The 23,977-nt window shown below is 38.7% G+C and overlaps 1 protein-coding gene across 11 annotated transcripts in view; it reads left to right on the forward strand.

Annotated features, from left to right (window-relative positions):
• Positions 1–23,070, forward strand: part of TBL1XR1 (TBL1X/Y related 1) — a 170,807-nt gene extending 147,737 nt beyond the window's left edge. For all 11 annotated transcript variants that reach the window (XM_084638989.1, XM_084638995.1, XM_084638991.1 and 8 more), the window contains 11 exons: positions 520–652; positions 1,999–2,140; positions 2,974–3,037; positions 3,140–3,237; positions 7,146–7,206; positions 8,224–8,345; positions 8,934–9,008; positions 11,773–11,900; positions 12,142–12,307; positions 15,105–15,206; positions 17,782–23,070. In XM_084638989.1, coding sequence (XP_084495115.1) covers positions 520–652; positions 1,999–2,140; positions 2,974–3,037; positions 3,140–3,237; positions 7,146–7,206; positions 8,224–8,345; positions 8,934–9,008; positions 11,773–11,900; positions 12,142–12,307; positions 15,105–15,206; positions 17,782–17,808 — 1,118 coding nt within the window. In that variant the 3' untranslated portion in view covers positions 17,809–23,070. The remainder of the gene's footprint in view (positions 1–519; positions 653–1,998; positions 2,141–2,973; positions 3,038–3,139; positions 3,238–7,145; positions 7,207–8,223; positions 8,346–8,933; positions 9,009–11,772; positions 11,901–12,141; positions 12,308–15,104; positions 15,207–17,781) is intronic.
• The last annotated feature ends 907 nt before the right edge of the window (positions 23,071–23,977 follow it).

The raw sequence follows: 23,977 nt of genomic DNA on the forward strand, positions 1-23,977 counted from the left end.
CCCTGTTAATTAAGATCATTTTTAGAAGTGAAGGAGCTGAAATGTTGATTTCACACTCATTTATAGCCATTACTTTAAAGTTAAAATGCAGAAATTTGATATTTCATGTACAGTAGAGGCAATTGATTTCACATTCATAAGATAGAAATCAGATACTCTTTTATTCATCCATTTAGTACAAGGCCTGACAAATAGAGAGTATGCTTTTTTAAATACAATTTTACAGTGATTTTTCAGAAGTGACTATTAACTTTGGCCTTAGTTTTTGGTGCCCAATGTGAGACACCTTAAAGAGGCTTAAGGGAGGGCTTTTGGTGCTTTTTGTAATTCATGGTCCCTTTACGGTTTCTTAGATTGGATATCTGAATCTGAAATCACTGTTACATTAAAAATCTTAGCCTGTAGGTTCTGAGAATTTACCTTTCCAGAATAAACCTACCAGTTAATATTCAGCACGTGAAATATATTACCCCAAGCTGTAAAAATCCAAGCTCTCTTCTGTTGTTTTCCATAATTCAGATAATCATACGGATATAATGGAAGTGGATGGAGATGTTGAAATCCCTCCTAACAAAGCAGTGGTGCTGCGTGGTCATGAATCTGAAGTATTCATCTGCGCCTGGAACCCCGTTAGCGACCTTCTGGCCTCAGGGTATGTTTTCACAAAAGGAAGCAAAAACGGCCGTTCTCATTGCAACTTGGTATTCATATACTTTGCAAACACAGTACGCTATGCCCAGTAGACAGTATCTCTTCTGCCACTGTCTTGAAGTTGCTGACATTAGAACTTTTTTACCCCGACGTACAATTTTCCCTACAAGGTATGAGCGCCTGGCAGCATACAGCTGCCAGAAGATTTTCAGTGCACTCGGGTGAACTTTAAATGTTATATCCTAACTATCAAGAGTGTTGAGTGCTTGCTCCAAATACTGGGGATGCTGTCCATCAACTATGTATATCTGACTAACTGACCTTCCCCAATATGGGTGGAGAGGGGGAAAGGAAGCCAATCAGATTCTCCCCATTCTAGTACCAGTGTGGTATTCACTCCTTTGCAGTCTTTCAGTTCCCCCCTTCATTGTTCCTGCCCTGGGCCTCTTCTTTTGCCTCCTGTCAGGAGCTGAATGGCAGCTTCTAACGGCTGCCTCCCTGCTTGTGGCAGAAGAAGCAGAGTTGGTTTTCCATCAGTGAAAACTATGGCCTTGTATTGCCAGGGTGAGAGATACAGCAAGGACACGCAAGACAAATATAAGGCGGATAAAAGGTGGAGACTTTCCAGCTGAGATCAGGACTGTTGCAAGTATGCCAGTGCACTCAGACCTTGAAGAAGGCACTGACTCTTGCTGTGTCTTATCTGTAAGATGGAATAGTAACACTTTGCCCACCTCACATAAATGATGTAAAGATTAAATCATATAACGTTCAGAACGCTCTATATAGTACATGTAAATCTATTACTTTGTACTATAGATCAGTAGTGGTTGGATTTTTTTCTAATAATCTTAAACAACCAGGTTACCTAATCATTATCTCCTTTAAAAACTTAATTATTTTACCTTCCAGTACTTGAGGTGTGTGTGATAATCTAGATATTCTGATGCTAATTTATAGGGGGTGGGAAGAGAACAATGTTAGGATTTGTTTTGGAAAAATTGACAAATCTTACAGATTTGCTCTGTCAGGGAGGGGAAAGCCTGCAGAATAAAATTTCTGAGTGGAAACCAAATGTGTATATGAGAAGTAAGACTGCTTCTATGAGTCTGATCACACCAGACTATTATAACTGTCCCTGAAGTGACTGTAACTGGAACCTGCTCTCAGATCTACTGACTTTTTCCACTGATGTGTTTTTGAATGTTTTATGGAAAATATATTAACATACAGGGTTTTTAAAATCAAGTTTCTAAAGGGGTATCACACTATATGTCTGTGCTTCTTGAAGAGGACACGGTCCTTTCTGTCGTTATGAATTAATTTGGTGTTATGTTCTTTGCTTAGATCTGGAGATTCCACAGCACGGATATGGAACCTCAGTGAAAACAGCACCACTGGCTCCACGCAGCTGGTACTCCGACATTGTATACGAGAAGGAGGGCAAGATGTACCAAGCAACAAAGATGTGACATCCCTGGATTGGAATGTAAGTGGAAGTTACAAGTGCTCGAAATACCCTGAGAAAAAAAATGCAGTTTTGCACAGTCAAATGCTCAGGATATATCTGCACTGGAACGGGAGGTGTAATTTCCAGTTTGGATAGATGAATGCATGTTAGCTTGAGCAAAGCTAGCATGCATTCATGCTGCTAAAAATGGCAGCGCAGCTGCAGTGGGACAAACTATCCACCTGTACCTAGAGTCTGAGAGCTTGTCTATACATACAGCACATCAGCACAGCTGCAGTGGTTCATGAAGACACTGTCTACACCAATGGGAGAGTTTCTCCTGCCAACAGAGATACTCCACCTCCCCGAGAGGCAGTAGCTATGTCAACAGGAAATGCCATCGACATAGCACTGTCTACACCAGGAGTTCAGTTGGTATAATTGTGTTGCTCAGGGATGTGGATTTTCTGCACCCCTGAGAGAAACAGATATACTGACGTAAGCCTGCAGCGTAGACCAAGCCTCAGATATCATTGGCAGGTAGCTCACCCAGGCCACCATAACTACACTGCTACTGTTAGCATACGAGCTTGATCATCTACCCAAGCTGGAAATTACACCTCTGGTTACAGCATGGACAAAACCCTAAATGACAAAGGTTTTGCATCTTCTGTTATTGCTGCTGAAGTGCTTCTACTTTAGAGTCACATCAGAGTTATATTTTTGTTTTATTGTATGCATCTCTTTTTAATATACTGCAGGTTCTGGACTAAATAGCATGACCCTTCTGCAAAACATTTTCTATTTGACGTTTGCTCTGAGCCCCTTAGTTTTGAATTGTATAATAAATGTAATCACTTTTTTGCTGACAGAGTGAAGGTACACTTCTAGCAACCGGGTCGTATGATGGATTTGCAAGGATATGGACTAAAGACGGTAATTAAAATGCTTTACATTTCCATTATATTTTTCTGCATAGTGCCTCACAACATGTCTCTCTCATTTCTTGAATGTAATAATTTCAACGTAAATTTTCAGGTAATCTTGCCAGCACCTTAGGGCAACATAAAGGACCTATATTTGCATTAAAATGGAACAAGAAAGGAAATTTCATTTTAAGTGCCGGAGTAGACAAGGTGAGATAATAATTAAAATTATTTATTTTGTGATTAAATTATACGTAGCAAACACTAAAATAAGAATTTAGAAGATAGTCATAGGATGGATGGATTTATAAAGAAACAATCGTGCTAGATAAACTTGATCATGTGATGTAAATGTATATGTGATGATCATGTGATGTAAACTTAAATGTATACCCCAAATTAAAAAAACACAGTAAAAGAACTAAAAAAGAGCCACCGTGGCTTAACAACCATGTAAAAGAAGTAGTGAGAGATAAAATGGTATCTTTTAAAAAGTGGACGTCAAATCCTTGTGAGGTAAATAGAAAGGAACATAAACGCTGTCAAATTAAGAATAAAAATGTAATAAGAAAAGCCAAAATGGAGTTGGAAGAACAGCTAGTCAAAAACTCCAAAGGTAATAACAAAATGTTTTAAGTACATCACAAGCAGGAAGCCTGCTAAACAACCAGTGGGGCCACTGGACGAAAGGAGTACTTAAAGACAACAAAGTCATTGTGGAGAAACTAAATGAATTCTTTGCTTCAGTCTTCACGACTGAGGATGTTAGGGAGATTCCCAAACCTGAGCCGTCCTTTGTAGGTGACAAATCTGAGGATTGAAGTGTCATTAGAGGAGGTTTTGGAATTAATTGATAAACTTAACAGTAACAAGTCACCAGGACCTGATGGAATTCACCCAAGAGTTCTGAAAACTCAGATGTGAAATTGCGGAACTATTAACTATGATTTGTAACCTGTCCTTTAAATCAGCTTCTGTACCCAATGACTGGAAGATAGCTAATGTAACGCCAATATTTAAAAAGGGCTCTAGAGGTGATCCTGGAAATTACAGACCGGTAAGTCTAACGTCAGTACCGGGCACATTAGTTGAATCAATAGTAAAGAATAAAATGGTCAGACACCTAGAAGAACATAAATTGTTGGGCAAAAGTCAACATGGTTTCTGCAAAGGGAAATCATGTCTTACTAATCATTAGAGTTCTTTGAGGGGGTCAACAAACATGTGGACAAGGGGGATCCAGTGGACATAGTGTACTTAGATTTCCAGAAAGCCTTTGACAAGGTCCCCCACCAAAGGCTCTTATGTAAATTAAGTTGTCATGGGATAAGAGGGAAGATCCTTGCATGGATTTAGAATTGGTTAAAAGACAGGGGACAAAGGATAGGAATAAATGGTAAATTTTCAGAATGGAGAGGGGTAACTAGTGGTGTTCCCCAAGGGTCAGTCCTAGGACCAATCCTATTCAACTTATTCACAAATGATCTGCAGAAAGGGGTAAACAGTGAGGTGGCAAAGTTTGCAGATGATACTAAACTGCTCAAGATAGTTAAGACCAAAGCAGACTGTGAAGAACTTCAAAAATATCTCACAAAACTAAGTGATTGGGCAACAACAAATGAAATTTAGTGTGGATAAATGTGAAGTAATGCACATTGGAAAAAATAATCCCAACTATACATACAATATGATGGCGGCTAATTTGGCTACAGCTAATCAGGAAAGAGATCTTAGAGTCATCGTGGTTAGTTCTCTGAAGAAGTCCACGTAGTGTGCAGCAGCAGCAGTCAAAAGAGCGAACAGGCTGTTAGGAATCATTAAAAAAGGGATAGAGAATATCTTGTTGCCCTTATATAAATCCATGGTACGCCCACATCTTGAATACTGCGTACAGCTGTGGTCCCCTCATCTCAAAAAAGGTATACTGGCATTAGAAAAGGTTCAGAAAAGGGCAACTAAAATGATTAGGGGTTTGGAATGGGTCCCGTATTTAGGAAAGATTAAAGAGGCTAGGACTTTTCATCTTGGAAAAGAGGAGACTAAGGGGGGATATAATAGAGGTATATAAAATCAGGAGTGGTGTGGAGAAAGTGAATAAGGAAAAGTTATTTACTTATTCCCATAATATAAGAACTAGGGGCCACCAAATGAAATTAATGGGCAGCAGGTTTTAAACAAATAAAAGGAAGTAGTTCTTCACTCAGCTCACAGTCAACCTGTGGAACTCCTTGCCTGTGGGGATTGTGAAGGCTAGGACTATAACAGAGTTAAAAAAGAACTAGATAACTTCCATGAATTGAAGTCCGTTAATGGCTAATAGCCAGGATAGGTAAGGAGTGGTGTCCCTAGCCTCTGTTTGTCAGAGGGTGGAGATGGATGGCAGGAGAGAGGTCACTTGACCATTACCTGTTAGGTTCACTCTCTCTGGGGCACCTGGCATTGGCCATTGTTGGTAGACAGGATACTGGGCTGGATGGACTTTTGGTATGACCCAATATAGCCGTTCTTATGTTGGAAAATTAGTTGATGATTTGAATGCAGTGGATAAAATGGGCCTGGTTCTCTTTGTTATAACAATGTAAATCAACAGTAACTCCCCTGAAGTCAGTAACATTACACCAGTGTAAAACCAATGTATCTGAGATTTATTTTCTGAGGTACAGTATCAAGTCCTTTATTATCTCCATATTTGGGGTCGGGAAGGAATTTTCCTCCAGGGCAGATTGGAAGGCCCTGGAGGTTTTTCGCCTTCCTCTGTAGCATGGGGCATGGGTCACTTGCTGGAGGATTCTCTGCTCCTTGAGGTCTTCAAACTACAATTTGAGGACTTCAATAGCACAGATATAGGTGTGAGGTCTTTTTTAGGAGTGGTGGGTGAAATTCTGTGGCCTGCATTGTGCAGGAGGTCAGACTAGATGATCATAATGGTCCCTTCTGACCTAAATATCTATGAATCTATGAATCTCGAAAAATGGAAGAATGAAAAATGGAAGTGAATCTAAATGGGGGGAAGTGGCCAGTGCCGCGGCGATCATTGCTGAATCAGGTTTTAGACCACATCTTTAAGAAAAATAAAAGAAGAGGTAAACAATACAGCAGTTAAATTCAAAGCTGTTTCTGAATTGAGAGGTTTTTCAGACAGCAGTTAGAACAGGAGGTACTGAAAGGTAGAAACATAAAGGACTGAGAAGGATTGTTTAGGATTTTCAGGGCTTATAACTCAGAGTGGAGGTATGAAATTGTGCAAAGGTAAATGCAGGCTTTGCTGTCAGGAAAAAATTGATTATATCCAGTTAGATTGTGAACGATCTCCCAAAAGAGGAGGTAGAAACCTTATTGCTTCAGTCATTTAAAACTCAACTGGAGAATGCAACTGAGAATATAGTGTAAGAAAATATTCTGCATTGTCTGGGAGATGAAAAGATTTAAGGATCATGGATTCCGTGAACTAACTTCTGTAAGAAAATATCAGGCCTGTTCATGCTTTCATTGAATGCAGTGACAAAATTCTCACTAACTTCTGTCACAGTAGAATCAGGCCCATAGGATATAATATAGGATAGTTAATATTATAGTTATAATTTAGGATAGTTGACTTACTCATATGAAATATTTGTATAGCAGAAAGATGCCAGTATTGGCAAACTGTTCAAAGAAGAGTTTAGAAGAAGGTAACTGAAATAATTTAGAAGCTGAAGAGTTTGATTTATGAGAACAGATTTTAAAAGCTGTAAATATTTTTAGCTCTTCTAAGTGTCAGTAACATAGAGCACATAATGCCTACAAATATTTGAAGTTAAAGGAATTATTTGCAGTAAGACAAAAAGGTATAATGATGAGTGATGTGATGAAGTTAAAAAGAGAAAAAATTAAGATGCAGTCAGGAACTGCTTGCTTCCTGGCAATTAAAATATATTGGCGTAGTCTTTGAAAGGAAGTGGTAGAAGACCCATTGTTTGGGACATGTGAAACTAGACTTGATAAAACACTAGAAAATGTATAATAGTGACCAATCCTGGCCAGCAGGAAGATGGGAGTAGAGGACCTAATAGAAGTTAATGATGGAAAAGACCTATGATTTGTAGCAATTTTACAAGTTTGTTTATTTTTTAACTCAGACCACAATTATTTGGGATGCCCATACTGGAGAAGCAAAGCAGCAGTTTCCCTTTCATTCTGGTAAGTACTTCTCTGCAGGTGACAGCTCAGATTGATCAAAAACAGAACAAAAAGTTTTAAAACGTTAATGTGCTGGGCTTTTTAAAATCTAATATACCTATTTATAGCTTGTTAATTTTGATCTGACAGCACAGAAACTGTCCGAGTAGTATACCTTTGTGTGTGTCTGCTACCATCATTGATAACCTGTATTTCAATCTGTTACGTTGTATGTGGGGAAAAACTATAATAGACATGTATTATTGTCAACGGGCATGTCCCTCTTGCTAAATAAAACAATAATGAAAACTAACTTTTATATCATCTGTGTGGGTTTATTTAAGAACTTACCCAAAATGAAGATCTGTGTTTGTGTTTTATATCTTTATTTATGATGATCCAGAATTAAAATAGTTTTATTTAAAAATCAAAACAGACAAGTCCATTTCATTATTTTTTTACCCCTGGTGGCTTGGGAGATGGAGCAGACGAAACAAAGAATATGTCATTTGGCACCTCTTCAGAACTCCCTCATATTTTTCCACCTTTGTGACTCCCCTAACTTCATGGGCTTAATGGCATGGCAACAACCAGAGGGGTCACTACTGACTAACGTAAAGCTTTCACGGCTACCTGGGAGGAGCTGGGAGTGGTATTTGCGATGAGCTTCCAGCTCCTGCCAGCTGGGGTGCAAAGACCATGATTAAGTCTCAAATTTGGATTGATTCATAGTGGCTGCTTGTGCTATTAGACATCAATGTTTGTCTTGCCTTCTGTATAATTGTTTCATTTCAGATATGTTCCCTGTTTTGATTCTTTCCTATTAAACTTAGTTTCATGTGTCTATCTTAAACTGCATTTGCTGGTTACATTTCCCACTGCTCTAATGTGTTTAAAACCCTTTGTTAATTCTTTCGACTTGATTTAGTCACTCCCTGTTGGCATTTGTTCCAAGTTACAAGGCTGATGCACTGAAGATTCACAAATCAAACCTTTCTAAAGTATATATCTTATCTTAAATATCTCTCATTTTTCTAGCACCAGCACTAGATGTTGACTGGCAGAGTAACAACACATTTGCTTCTTGCAGCACAGATATGTGTATTCATGTCTGTAAATTAGGACAAGATAGACCCATCAAAACCTTCCAGGGTCACACAGTAAGTAGTGACTTGGTTTCTATATACTGAATGAAGTTTTAAAATCTCCTTATTACTTACTTTTTTTTTGAAAATGTGTGTTTGCTATTTGATAGTATCAGTATATTATTAGCAGTATTAATCAGAGATCGGGGCTGTATTGTGCTAGGCACTGCGTGCACGTGTAACATCCAACCAGTCCTTGGCAAGAGACAATAGGTGGATACCACAAACTGGGTAGGCTGTACAAGGTAACAGTGAAATATTTATGATTAGAGTAATCAGCAGTCACAGCACACCAGCTGCCTTACCATTGTCAAATGATTGTTCGGCACCACAACATAGGTGAACTTCAAAGAGAGATTTGAAGAAGAGTAATGTGGTGGCTTTGAGATGCACCTGTGCAGAAGAAGGCACAAAGGTGCTTTGGGAAAATTTGACTATTGGGCAATAAAGGTTGGTATTTCTGGTGGAGTGGAAATGGGAGTTGATAGTATTTTGAAATGTAGCTGTACAAGCACTCATATTTACTGTCTAACTTTATTTTTGTAAGCTGTCGTTTATAGTGGAAACAAAGACTTCAACTTTACTTTCATTATTCAATTTTAGAATGAAGTAAATGCAATCAAATGGGATCCGACTGGTAATCTTCTGGCGTCCTGCTCTGATGACATGACTTTAAAGGTAACTGCAATTTTGGACAATAGTACATTTTCATAGTGATCGTACACTGCAACCTCTGTGTGTGTTTGTAGAGCTCTCTCATGTGCACTACGAGCCTTGCTATTTAGTAATTCAGGAATTTTAATGTCATGATTTTATTCTTTAATATTTGTCCTTTTTTAAAAACCTGACTCAGACATTCCTAAAATCTCTCTATTAGTTAAAGACAGACTTCCATTCAAAGGGCCCAACCCTGTGAACTTATGCATTCACTTCACAGTAATTTGAGTATAATTTACTATATACATGTAGCAGTTTACAGGATCGGGCCCATTAATAATTGCGCGATCACTGACACTTGTAGTTACAAAGAAGTTGCTCAGTCATGCTCAAAGAGAAATGTTACAATCAAAGTAGTGTATGGGTTCTGTAGGACCAGGCTGCAGCTAGCTCCTGTGCTGGCTTTCTTCATAGCTGTCTTAATAGTGGTGGTGGTACTATCATAGCACCTAGAGCTCCAGGTATGGACCAGGCCCTCATTGTGATAGGTGGTGCACAAATACAGAACAGAAAGGCAGCCCCTGTCCAAAGAGCTTTACCGTTTAAGTATTAGGCAAGAGATAACAGATGGAAACAGACAGAGTGATGGGGAAGTACAAGGAAACAAGGAGGCAGTATTTATTATCATGACCGGCAACGGTTTCAGCATATCAGCAGCCTATTCATTATCAGGTTTTTCTGCAGGCATCATGGCAGAGGAGAGTTTGAAGGAGGATAATGAGTTAGTTTTGCGGATCTTTACAGGGACCTTCTCCCATGCACATGGGGTAATGTGGGAAAAAGCATAAAGGTGCTTGCGTGAGAATTTAACAAGTGAGCAGTAGCGTCTGTCATCATGCAGCCTGTCTATTCAAGGGTCTGCCTCCCATGCAAGTACCAGTAAATGGGTCTAAAAAGACATTCTCAGGATGGCCACGTTTACCATATTGCTTGCTACCCAGTTTCCCTGAAAGATTGTCTGCAATCCGCTGGCCTTGCTGACTCAACTGGATTTGTGCACATGAATAATTCACAGCTGCATGACACCTTACAACACAGCTTGTGTAACTGGGGGAAATTATGGAACAAAATAGATTAGTATAAATAGTCTGTCATTGCATTAGGAGTGAGAGCTTAGATACCACGGTGGTAGGTACCTTAGAAAAACTGAAGATGGACTTGAATTGACTTGAATGCCCCTACCATTCTCATTTTAGAGTTGACTTTATATAACAGAAATATGCAAATAGATACTGCGAACGTTTCAAATCAGAAAAACTCTGTTGTTTGTATTTTATTTATTTATTAAAAGGGCCTGGTGTACTCTGCAACTCATTCTCATGGTGCCTTTCACCTCCAGGTTGCTGCTTCACATCTAAACCAGGTTGACAGCAATCTCTTCATTTCACAAGCGTCAGATGATCTAGTGGTTTTCCAGTGGGGTTACTACTGGATAGATATCTCCATCATTAAACCCCCGATTGCAGTTAGCAAACTTATTGGCCTTTTTCAACAGAGTCCAAGGAGTGAACGGGAAAGAAGATTGAACTACTCTTTTTAAACATGTTGTTTCCAGGTTATGTTTGAGGCACCTGGATATGGTGGTGCGGGGAGCCTTAGACTGATGATGCCAATGTGTTTTCAAACCAGTGGATAAAATGAAGACTTTAGTCTCTAGGGTTCTTCATACAGAAACTTTTACTGGTGCTGAATGCTCTTCACAGTGAGGGAAAAGGAACTAGTTTTTATTTTTTGATCCAGCTAGTTTAAATGAGAAATATAATAAAATCTTTCCTCTCTCCCCTCCTGGTGCCCACTATCTTTAAAAGGATTCTGATTCAGGAAAGCATTTTAACTTTAAACACATGTTTAAGTGCTGGCCATAACAGAGATGGACTTAGGAGTATGTTTAAATGCTTTCCAGAGTCAGGGCTAAAGCAAGGTGAGCTAAAATGATACCAAATTAGATATCATTAAAGGGAAAAAATTGCACTTGTACAAATAACCTGAATGAATATCAAGTTTCAAATGTATGCAAGGCTTTATGAACACTCCCAAAACCGTTTTTGTAATGAAAACACAAACCCTTAAAGGAATACTTTGTTTTGTTTGTTTGTTTTATTATTTGTATTATAATAGCATGTAGGAGCCCTAGTCATGGATTGGGATCCTATTGTGCTGTACAAACCCAGAACAAAAAGGTGATCCTTGCCCAATCTAAGTAAAGTCTTATTGCCCCACCAAGTCGAACACCTTAACAGTTTTGTATTATGCATATATTATTCTGTTTGAAGAAGTATATTTCTCCAATATCCTTTTCTGCATCCTATCATAGTAGCACAAAGTCTATTTAAAAACAAAGCTCAGTGATAACCGTGACCGTTCACACAACCTTGACACATACACCACTATATGCTTACCTTATCTTCACATGTGACCATTGACTTCAGTGATCTTCGGATCAGACTTGCAATGAGCATGCACGCATTTGTTTAAGTAGGAAATATTGCATGTCACTCCTTTGTTTAGTTTTTAATCCCATGCTGTTCTGATAACTTAAAGAAAACAGACACCTGTCTCCACTATAAAACAACCAGCGATGGTGCATGATGTGGGTGGCCTAAAAAGCTGTCAGTTGGGCCTTGTTAGCTGTGAGCAAGGAAGAGGGTGGGAGAATCACTATGTTCTAATGTAGTGTTTAATACCCTAAACATAATCTGTTTTTTCCTTCCATTTTTTACCCTAGATCTGGAGTATGAAACAAGATAGTTGTGTCCATGATTTACAAGCACACAACAAAGAAATATATACTATCAAATGGAGTCCTACAGGACCAGGAACAAACAATCCAAATGCCAATCTTATGTTAGCAAGGTAATATTTAATCCTTTTATCATACCAGTCAAGAAATTGACCATTTCCTCCCCCCACCCCTTTCTTTTTTGCCTTCTGTATATGTATGTTTTGCAATACATTTTAACAGCACAGGAAGGAGCACTAGTGGACCTCTACTTTAAGAGATACTCTGGCATTAAAGAAGAGATTTTAACAACATCGTCAAAAGAAAAAAATTGAATAAAATTGAAATTTAATCCTTCTGTTTTTCCTTTGGCAGTGCATCCTTTGATTCTACTGTTAGGTTATGGGATGTAGACAGAGGAATTTGTATCCACACTTTAACGAAACATCAAGAACCTGTGTACAGTGTAGCTTTCAGCCCTGATGGCAGGTACCTGGCCAGTGGCTCTTTTGACAAATGTGTTCACATCTGGAATACACAGGTACATGCTGTTTTTATATGAACCAGTTTGTTTGATTGGTGTGTTTCAGGCTTACTCAATGGATCATATATTGTTCTAAAGCTGTTTCAGATGCTGTAGCTTTGTATATTCGATAGAACTAAATATTAAATATAGTATGTGAAAGTAGCTTTCTTCAGTTCAAATGGGCCTCTTTGCAAATTTTTGACAAGGTAAAACTTAGAACTTAAAATATGACTTTTCTGTGTAAACCACAAACTAATTCTCTGACATGTTTATTCAGTGTCACAGCTTCAGCATAAGGATTCAACACGTGCACACACGCTGGGGTCTGAAAAGTATAAATATCTGACTTGTTCATACATAGTTTATAGCTATTATCCAAAACAGCTACAGTCAGTGATATATGATGTTGTTGAATGTGTTGGATCCAGTTCCAGAAAAGAATAACTGTGCATCCAGAAATTCTGAAGTGTAATTGCTGTTTTGCAAGGAGACCTCTGTACTAGGATTGCTAATACTCTGACATAGGATCACAAGGTTTGTGTCACTGAGCTAGTTTTTGATTACAATCACTCCCACAAAAATGCTGAATTTAATTATATAGTGGTCACTTAGTGTGTCTTCCATAGTAACTATACCTCTATCCCTCGAGAGACAAAAAAAAATCTCATCGCGATATAGGTGAGACTGAGTTATATCAAACTCCCTCCCCCCCACCCGTTTCTTGTTCACTGATCGCCCCCTTCAGAGACCCCCGTCCCTAATCACCCCCAGGACCCCACCCCCTACCCAACCCCCCTGTCCCCTGACTGTTCCGACCCCTATCCGCACACCCCGCCCCCTGACAGGCACTCACCGGCAGCAGCGGGAACCAGAGCAACACGGCCCCAGCACGCTCCACTCCGCCACCTCCCAGCCGCGGCGCTCTGCTTCCTGCCGCCAGTGAGTGCGGGGAGGTTGGGGAAAGGACGCCCACCGTGCTCACTTGCGTCGGGAAGCGGAGCGACGCAGCCCCAGCCTTCTCAGCTTTCCTTGCCCTGGCCCCAGCTATGTGTGGGGGGTTGGGAAAGGTCCCACACTCACCTGCGGCGGGAAGCGGAGCACCGCGGCTGGGGCGAGAGAAGCGGAGCGGGCTGCTCCCAGCCCCCTGCTAATCCCCGGGGCCACTCTGGGACTGCAGGGCCCCCAAAAGTGCCCCCCCACAGCTCCTGCCTACCAGACCTTGGGTGCTAGGGGGAGCCCATGACCGCCCCTGAGACCCTCTGCCCCTTATCCATCCCCTCGGTCCCAGCCTGGCTCGGCACCCTTAACACACTGCTCAGAGCAGCGTGTCAGAGCTTTACCGCATTGTATGCGAACCCACGTTATATCGGGTCACGTTTTATCGGGGTAGAGGTGTACTTGAACGAACTCCTCTGTTTTGTATAGGAATAAGTTGAAAGTAGCTTTTCTGGTTTACTCTACAACCACCTATTCCAAGAAGCTGTTTAAGGAGTTAAGAATTGTTTCTCTAAACCTTGTCTTGGTGTGAGTTTTGGCCAGTTTATGTGCGGGTAGCTGATGTCTCCCAATATTAATGGTTTTATTAGACTTTGTTGCCTCTTTGATCTTTCTCAGTATTGTGCACTCAATATGAGTTTCCTGATCAGGCCAGTAAAGTATCCATACTAGTATATTTGAATTTTTATGACTTGGGAATCAGATCCATACATACTTTACTGAATGAACCTCTTCACTCAGAAATGTTATCTCAGTAGATTCTATAGTGACTGATTCTTATGATGGATCACTTCATGATTACCTGGTCTGTTCATTCCTTCCAAAGCACCTGGCATTGGCCACTGTTGGAAGACCGGATACTGGGCTAAATGGACCTTTGGTCTGACCCAGTATGGCCATTCTTATGTTTATGTTCTTATTTACACTCAGGCCCCTTTGCACTGCCGTATAGCGAGTATTTCACATGTATGATTATACCTGCCCTCTCCAGTTCATCTGTAATGTCAGTCATATCCTTTTTGAGGTACAGAAATATCATACAATACTTTTTATCACTGACATTTCTAGCAGATGGTAAAGCTACCCAGAAAATGAGTTGTTCACATATTTCATTACAAAGTACAAACTCAAAAATAACTCATAATTGAACTCTATTTCCTCAAAAGTTGCAAAACAAGCCCATTTCAAGTGCAAGATGGCTGTGATATTTCACTGAATTTTGCAGAAAGGCAAAGCATTCTGAATGAAGTCGTCTGAAATGAGGTGGCAAAAATGTTTGCACAAAACTTTGCAGAAATACTTTCACCTATTTTGCGCAGCTGAAAAAAGAATGCTGTATGCAAATGAAAGTACAAGGGAAAATTTTGGTAGGCAGAATGTAACTCCAGATGGAATTAAGCTAGGACATTAGGAATAGGACACTTATTTTACAAAAAGTACCACTTGATCTTTAATAACCTAAAGTGACCATGACTGTCAGATGTGCCTCTTATCCAAAAGGTAGCATGGATATACAGCAGTGATGGGTAACCTGTGGCCCATCAGGGTAAGCTGCAAATGTAAACAAAACGTCTGGCGGCCCGCTAGCGGATTACCCTGGTGGGCCACGCGGTTGCCCACCACTGGTATGCAGGATAAGAGTTTCATAAATGCTTTAACATGATGCTTAAGTAGTACGTGAGATCTTACATGGACCATTTCCCCTGGGGAGAATTTCACCCTTTAAAAGTAACAGGGAATTTCTACATACTGTACAAACTCTACTTACTAGTGTGCATTTTATTCTACTTATTGTATATCTCTTTTTCCCTTGTAGACGGGTGCTTTAGTTCACAGTTATAGGGGAACAGGAGGGATTTTTGAGGTTTGCTGGAATGCAGCAGGAGACAAAGTTGGAGCAAGTGCTTCAGATGGTTCAGTAAGTATAGTAGAACAATCTCAACATTTCTTACACATGTATATTTTTATTTTATTAGACAGTTGGATAGGCTGGAGGACTCTTGACTAAACAGAGAAATTTTGTTTATTCTGAGGAAGAGTGAGTACAAATAGCCAATTATGTAAAATTTTACCTATAAAATGTGGCATAAAGCTGCACTTGTTTTCCATTCAAATTAACATCGGAAATTAAGGCTGGAAGTTCTCTCTCTTGGTCATAGGGGTTTTGTGAAGTGTAATCCATTTTTATTTGTCAAGTCCTTTAAAATTGTCAGATGCAAGTGTGAAATGTTACGATTTTGAGCCAAGAGAGGCTATAAAACAACATGTACTATAGAAATATGTACGTACGTAATTGGTCTGTTCATTTCAGTATGGAAGCTAGTTGTTTCTTGCAACTGGTTTCATTTCAAGAGAACTGATCAGTGTAGGGTGCTGTTTTTTTATATCTGATATGAATGAAGTATCATTTGAGTTGCTATTGAGAATTAAACAAAGACGGGGTACGAATTTCTGAGCACTCATTGGTTACAGGTCCCTTTTATACAAGTAACATTTTGCTTACATTGCTTGGAGTGCCCAGGAGATGAGCTCCTAAGTTCTAATAAAGCATGAATCTGCCCTTTTTTCCACTGTAGCAGTGTGACAAAGTCTGGCCTTCTAGGTCTTTTGATGTCACCCTGCAACAACATTGCATTAAAAATACTAATGTGTGACTCTGCACGGCAGCCAGGCAAACAGTGGCTTCTTCTGCACGGCAGCCAGGCAAACAGTGGCTTCTTAATGTCCTGGGTTAATAAGAAAGGAGAGAGACAGGAATCAAGCCCAACACAAATCAGAAAATAAGAGTATTGAGTAAGAGCTATTATGGGCGCGTACTCTGAGAGTTGGTAGCTTGAAGGAGTGCCATAAGGAAGTCAGTAAGTGAGAGAAGCTAACCTGGTACCTTCACAGTCCAGAGACTCAAATGAAACCAAAATAGATTGGTTTGTTGTGGTTCAGAACAGAAAATGGGCAGCTCTCTTGAGTACAAAAAGAAAGGAAGCCACATTGCAGAGACTTCATCTCAGTTAAAGTTTTCATACAGTCTGCATCATGTAAAAATGGGTAGCCGGTATTTTGGTATCCCTAGGAAGGTGTCAGAAACCCTAAATTATCTACTGGGAAAGTGTAGAGATTTGTCCTCTACCTATCTTAAAGGGAAGATCATTTGAATATATTCAGACAAAAGTTACAGATATCTCCCCATTAAGTTCATTTGTCATGTGACACTAGTTTTAATTGAACATTTAAAAAAAATAGTTTTCTACTGTCTCTGATGAGGTTTGTTAGTAAAATTATATCTTTAAATCCACCCACAGCTTCCCTGCTACTCCAGAGCTAGTTATACCATAAACTGGGTGGTGATGAAACAAATGATGAATGCAAATGTAGTTTACATGTGACTTTCTTTTTCTGGTAAGGTAGCCTCAATTTGTAGACATGAAGGATCTCCAGGCTCTAGCAATTGATCCATCTTCTGATTAGATTATAATAGGAAACTGTACTATTAGATGTTCTTTTCTTGGCTGGTCCAATCGGTTCTAATATTTTCACCCTCCCACAATGAGATTTAATGAGATCTTACAGTACTTCACAAATTGACTCCAGATAGATTCCTTGGCTTTTAACTACCACATATTAGGCAAAACAATTCATAGTATCCTTTTTTGTTGTTTTTGTTTGTTTCCCATAACAAAAAAAGAAACAGTTGAAGTTCCAGTTAGGTCTTGTTTTGAATGACTGGGATATAACCATGTTAATCCCTGGGGTTTTTTTTAATCTGGAGAAGCAAAATCCAAATAAAACCCCTCATTAACCATTGTGTGTCTTTACATTTTGTCACAATATTCTGGTGAATCCAATGGTGGTGATTATTATATGTATTAGCAAAGCATTCAGAGACCCTTAATATGGCCTTAGTGTGCTGGGAATTGTACAAACATAAAAGAAAAAAGATCAACCTTGCTACGAAGAGCTTGCAATTTAAAGAAGGACAAGACACAACAGTGGGGTGTAGCACACCACAGGGGTTGGGGATTGTGGAACAGAAGACAAGGGTGGCAGTACTAGGAGCACCTGGTTACGCATTATTAGCACAGCACACAGCAAAAAAAATTGCCACTTTTTAACCAAATGGGCACCAGGAGAAATACACAGGGAACAACAATATAAAGGGTAACTTTTCAATAGCACCTAAATCGTGTGTTAAAAAATGACTTAGGTACTTAGAAGCCCCAGTGTGCATAAAAGTCAATGGGACTTTGGCTGCTAAATCACGTAGGTGCTTTTGAAAATATTACCTAGAATCTTTTGGTTTTGTTCGTTGTATTCATAGTTTCATATGATGCACAATGTTCATCATGGGGGTGGGGGGTTTCCTGCCAATAATAGATTTGTGGTTAATTTGCAAAAGCTGGTTTGTTGTTTTATGATCTCATATTACATATAGAATTGTATAGCTGTAAAAATGCTGTGCAGTGTGCATTTCTGTATGCGTATTTTTTTTCTTACAGGTTTGTGTATTAGACCTACGGAAATAGCGCTACTAGTTGGAAGCCATGGACCGACTATGAATGTGTACATAGCCAAAATGACTGTCCCTAACCCATGTACTGCTATAGTCCCAATTGAACCATGGCCAGTCCAGTACAACCAAACCTAAAAGAAATATATACATATACTGTATATAAAATAAAATAAAGATTACACCCTGAAGAGGATGACAGAGTTTTGTCACAGCTTGTGAATCCTGTTCACCAAGTGCTGGAATCTGCTGTGCCCCAAAATAACATTTAGAAGTTTCGCGTATGAAAAACAGAAGAGAGAGAAATATACCCTACAAGAGCAGACCATACATGTACCAAATTTGGAAGATACTAATGACAGCCTTTATTTCTCCCTTTTAAATCCAGAGTCACAATGGTTTGTGGTTTTGTTTCCCCTCCCCCTTCTCAGTAGTTGAGCAGTTTGCGTGTACGGAGAAAATGGACTTGCATAAACCTGCAGCGGTATTTTGTTCTTTGCTTTTAAACATTGGTGTTTTTTTTGTTTCATTTTGGTTAAGTTTACGGATGCATGAAGTGAGGGAGTGAATCGGTTCCTTGTTTATATTTTTCCACCTTTAAACAGAGTTTCTTTTAAAATATATATATTTTAATGCATTATTTCAAGAGGTAGAGTGAACTTGATATTTGGTACATTCTGTGGCTCCGAGAGCACAATTTTGAGTGGGGAGGGTGGGTGGAAGATGGGTGACTGGGGGAGAGAAAAAAGAAGCTCACCTCTGAGACATGATGTTTCATGTCCTGTTAATCTATAAAGTACATCAGCAATGGGTATAATGCTGTGGTTTTTTTCTAATGACATGGCTGAAATGCAGTAGTTTCTTATTTGGGACATAATTCTGCCAAACTTAAGAACAGAAGGGCACAAAAAAAAATACAGGGATGCAAATAAAGAAATAAAAATATGCATCTTCTGTTCCTTTGAGACCATAGCTAAATTATGGTTAAATTGTGCACTATTGTGAAAAGGAGCAAAATGTAGTTTTTGGTGGGGGTTGGGGTGGGGGTTTGGTTGTTTGGTTGGTTTTTTGTTTTTTTAAAGATTAAAATCTTTTTGGACGAGGGTTCATGCCACAGCTTCTACAAGAGTTCCCCATCATTGTTCGTAGGAGCTCAGATGTCTAATGTAACGAAATTCCAGTATTAAAAGTATCTAATGTAATTTTTCTTTATACAAAAAAAATCTTTGGCATATATTTGATAACACTGCCATTATCAGGCAAAATGTTTACTACCTTAGATTTAAAAAAAATCTTAAAAACAGAGGACTTGCTTCAAGTTTATTTTAATAGCAGTGATTCAGCTTATTTAAAAGATGAATACTTGCACTAATTCCCCTGCTGCTCCAGTCCTGCAGTTTGTTGTATCTTGTGACTACGTTTTTTTCCAAATATAAGGTAGATGTAAGCTGCTATTTTTTTAATAATCACTACTATATTGTGTCTTTTACTCTGTTTACAATATCGAATATTTTTCTTACAGCGACATATATAAGCGGCAAACCTTTTTCTGCTCATGTGATTAAAAGTATATTGATAGTGATTTTATTTGTAAATTATAGCATGAGGGTTGTGTTTATGCCTATATGGAGTTGAAAGGGTTTTGTCTCGCATAAAATTCCAGGCGTATAAATCTCTATAAAAAGAGGTTGTCAATCTCTGTCACAAACGTTTTACTTAAGAAATGGTTTATATTATAAAGCTTTGCAAAGTTATCAGTTTTATAACACTATTTCAATCACAAATTAATTTTGTGGCTCATGATCGCTAAACTTTAACTTTCTGTAGTTAAGTATAAATTGATTTAACCCAAATAATGCAGCTTTTACATTTTAACAGAATTGTTCTTTAGGCATTGATTTCTGCTATTGCCACAGACTAACATGACTTGAAGCAAGTCTGAGTTTGGCTAAGGTAGGGTCGCAGTTTGCCGGTGGTAAAGAGAATACATACGTTCTTAATATGTACCCCAGTTACTATCAGTGGGGCAGATAATACTATAATACACCAAATTTTAAAAACAGCAACCAAACATTCATATCCATAAAGGCAGTCATCCATGATGGTTCTGTGCCAGCTATTTTTAGGGTTTTGGAACATATTACTGTTTAGAACATCTACCCTGTGAGTTACAATATGTAGGAAACCTAATATGTTGAGTGTCTGGCACTTGAAATATTGCTTTTATTGCTGGAGGTCCATGATTGTGGCTGACCTCTGTCGTCATTAAGAAAAAATAAAAAAAAATCTGTGCAATAATTTTAAACTGTGCTCCCAGGAATAGACACAAATGTTTTGAGTATATTTAAGCTGCATTTTTCCTTTAGCAATGCATTTGTCGATTGCACTGAATTTAAATTGAAAGTCAGAGGTGATTCTTGATAGTACTTTTGTATTTTAATATGGACAGTTTATTCATTTTCATACAAGTTATTGGATGGTTGTTTCAGCGAATTAAAAAAAAATGTTGTGGAATTCTGTGACATAACTGCAAAACCACAGCCATGTTTGATAGTATTGCCACTTTTCTTTTTCTCAATCTTCAGCTGTTTTAGTTTTGAGTAATTCTAGTTGCTTAAGCATAATGTCAAGTATCCATAATTAGAAAATACAGAGCTTCATTTCCACAGGACTGTGGGTTTTCAGATGTTTGTACACACTTCAGGAATATCAGTTTCATAGGCCTGGGTGTCTCTGGATACATGAGCCAGACGTCAAGCTGGTGTGAATCAGCGAAGCTCTGCTGAAATGGAGCTATGAGGATCCGGCCAGTGTATTTTTTTGCTGCTGTTCTTTATCAACATGCCACAGTACTGCTCCTGTTCTGCACAAACTTTCTCTTGTCTCTCATGTATTATAGAGCGTTAGCCATGTGTATGCATGATGCTTATTTCCATGTTTTATGTGAGGGACGAAGGAGTACCATGGTCATTAGATTCTTTTCTAGTGCTGAGACTCATATATATAGTAGAACAAAGTAGATTTTCCACACTCCTGCCTTTAAGGGGTACGTGCCTAATATTATTAAGGCCCAAGTTCTGTGAAGACTTAAGCACATGTTTAACTTTACATGCTAAATGTCCCACAGAAGTCAATGGGGCTGCTCCCAGCATGTGAAGTTAAATGTGTATCAATCTTTGCGTACGTTTGTAAGTTAACATTTTTTCCAGCACAGTGAATTCTTGGGTGGGAACTTTAGTTTGGGAAAACTGGGGTCACATTTATTGATGGGATGAGGCATGGACTGCTGTCATGTTTGCAATCTTTTTTTATCATCAGCTTTGGAATTTCTTGTTTCCCATTTCTGTATAAGGAGTTCCTAGAGAGAGCCTCATTTTCTATTTTTACTTTGGCTCCTGTGATTTAAAATTGGTGTAAAGATTCCCAACCCTTTGACTTTCTAGTATTGTTTACAAAGTATTTAAGTCCTCATACTTTTTCTTTTTTAATTCTTTGTAGTGTTGATAATTCAGTTTGTTTGGGGAATACTTCTTTACAGGGTTAAATGGTGTGTCTGGCAGAGGACTGGAACTCTTGTATGAAATACTAAAAGTGCCTCTTTTTCTGGGTTGGGGGAGGGAAGTAATAATTACCAGAGTTTGAATGACATGACAGTTGAAACGTGTTTCTAGATTTTAGGACACTTTAGTGAATCTTAAGAGAAAGGCCAAAGATTTGTACCAACTTTAATTTTTATGTTTTTAAATGCATTCCTTTTTCCTTACACTGCTTACCTCATGTAAAGGTATTTAAGGAGACACTGCTGACTTTAAAGCATTCTCTATCTTTAGGAAGTGTAGTAGGTACAATAGGGCTGTTGTACCAGTTCTCCTTGGCTATGGAGCAGTCTAACAGCTAATGAATTTAATTCTGTCATATGAAGGAACTTCATTAGAATTGCAAATGTGGCTTTTCAGCTTGTAAATGAAAGGTTGTATGTTTCCTCTGTTTAGTAAAGAGAAGACATAGGGGCCAATTTTCCAGTCCTTACTCAGGCAAAAGCTTCCCCCTGAAGTGAAAAGGTCAATGGGATTTTTGACTAAGTAACCGTTGGAGGATTGGGTCCTTCTAAGTATTGGACAATGTGACACTTAGGTATAATGGGCCAGGAAAAACTCCTATTGACTTAGTGAGAATTTTGCTTGAGCAAGCTCTGCAGGATTTAGTTCAGTAGTCCTTTAGCTTGGCAAGCAATACTCTCCTACAGACCTCTTCTTCCTACCGAAAATGCCTGTAGAACTTGTATGAAGAGGGATCTCCAGAAGTCTGCACAAAGCAGGACCAATATTGTGGCATGTTGGAAGAAAGTACTGGTTTGGGAGATGGCAGTAAATCTCCATGAAGACGCCTGGCATTTTCCCTGGTGAAGAGGAGGGTGTGATGCAGTTTTCACTCAGTTTTCACTCTAGCGCAAGCTCTGAAATATCACGCTCAATAGTGAATTTTTCAATATGACTATGATTGAAGGCAGACAAAACAACAGAAAAGTGCACCGTTTCTTTTTAAAAATTGCAGGTTTTGTGTTAATAGTGCTTCAGCTCCGTAGTTTTGAAGAGCTACAAAATTCTCTTCAGCCTTTGTTTCCAGGCTTGAGGCCTGATGATAACTTGGGACATTAATTACTTTTTTATTTTAAGTAACAAGCATTTTTACTTCATAATGGTTTCCTGGCATTAGAGGATAAATTTAGGGAAACAGTCTGCATGTTGTTGCTAGTCCAGTGTACTTTGCAATCTTGTTTCACAACAGACTGCAGTGCGCAGATCAGTAATCCTAGAATACAGAAATAATTTTTTCTCTCTCTCCTTACATTCACACTGTAGTTGTAATGGTTTCATTTTGAAGTTACAAATCCTTTGGGTCTAATTCTGTGAGCCTTCCTATAGCACTGGATTAAAATGTCTGCATCATTTCTTCAGTTATCCAGTTAAACTACAATTGTTGTAAAAGTGTAAACCAGCCCATGACAGTTTTTTGTACTTGTTTAAAGGACTTTTATTGTTCAGTTTTCATGATTATTGTCTGAAGAAGACTGATATAGATGTTCTATACTGTCCTGGACCATGTTAATTACACTATGATGTTATTTTGGTTCTACATCACGATGATTTGTCCCCAAAACCCATATCCCTTCTAGGCACATTTTCTGTTGCAGTTTCCCTTTGCATTGTATTGCTCTGACAACTGTAATTTGAATCAGATCTGAAAGAGGTCCAGAATAAAATATATTTTGATATTATGTTGGCTGGATGTTCTGTAAAACATTTAATATCATATATTTGGTACAGGATAGTTGCAAATAGTTGGCTTGGTAAAAAGAAGAGGAATGTTACAGTTGGTTTATATCTATGTTAGCACAGTTTCATTGTTCTTTAGTAAGTAATGTAAAGTAACACCTTGTGTAATGTTATTGGGGTAGTGCTCGTAACAGCAGAAGTGCTTTATGACCTTGATTCAGCAAGAGACGTTGGCCCCCTTAGTTTCAATGGGACTGCTGCCTGCCTCTCCTGTGCTGAAAGTTACATGCACGTTTAACTACCTGGCTGAATCGCAACCTATATGTAGAATTACACATTTGTTTTTAACAAGCTGTTTGAAAAAAATGTGCAATAATAGGTGTGTGTTCTTCCCATCAGGCACCCGGTGGACGTGGGAAAAGGTAGGTAGAAGATTATGAAGTTCCTTTCACAGCCCCATTCTTGAAATGAAAGGCTGGGTCTTAAGGTTTTCTTTCTCCTATTAAGCTGTGGAGTTTCACTTCACAGAGCTCCACTCTTATTCCCTGGCTAAGTTTGATTATACAGAATATTTTTATGCCTGTTCTATTTAAGACATTTGGAACCATTTTTGAGATTACATATGGAATAGCGTGCATCCGTTTGTATATAATGAAGCTATAATTCCTTCAAAATTTAGGTGATACCATAAACCAAAAGAGGGAATTTATATTTTCTTGTTTGTTTCGATGCCAGTAGATCTCAGTAATGGAATTATTGCTTTGTTATATAGTTGTGTTTATTTGCTGTACCACATTCAGGAAAAAATAATGATATTCAGTCTGGTTATTTTTACAGTTGAAATTAATCTAATGTATGTTATCAAAGCGTATCTTTAAAACTTCTGTTGCAAAATTTTAGTTAATGAGT

The sequence above is a fragment of the Lepidochelys olivacea genome (genome assembly GCF_965140295.1).
Source record: "Lepidochelys olivacea isolate rLepOli2 genome assembly, chromosome: 9".
NCBI classification, from domain to species: domain Eukaryota; kingdom Metazoa; phylum Chordata; order Testudines; family Cheloniidae; genus Lepidochelys; species Lepidochelys olivacea.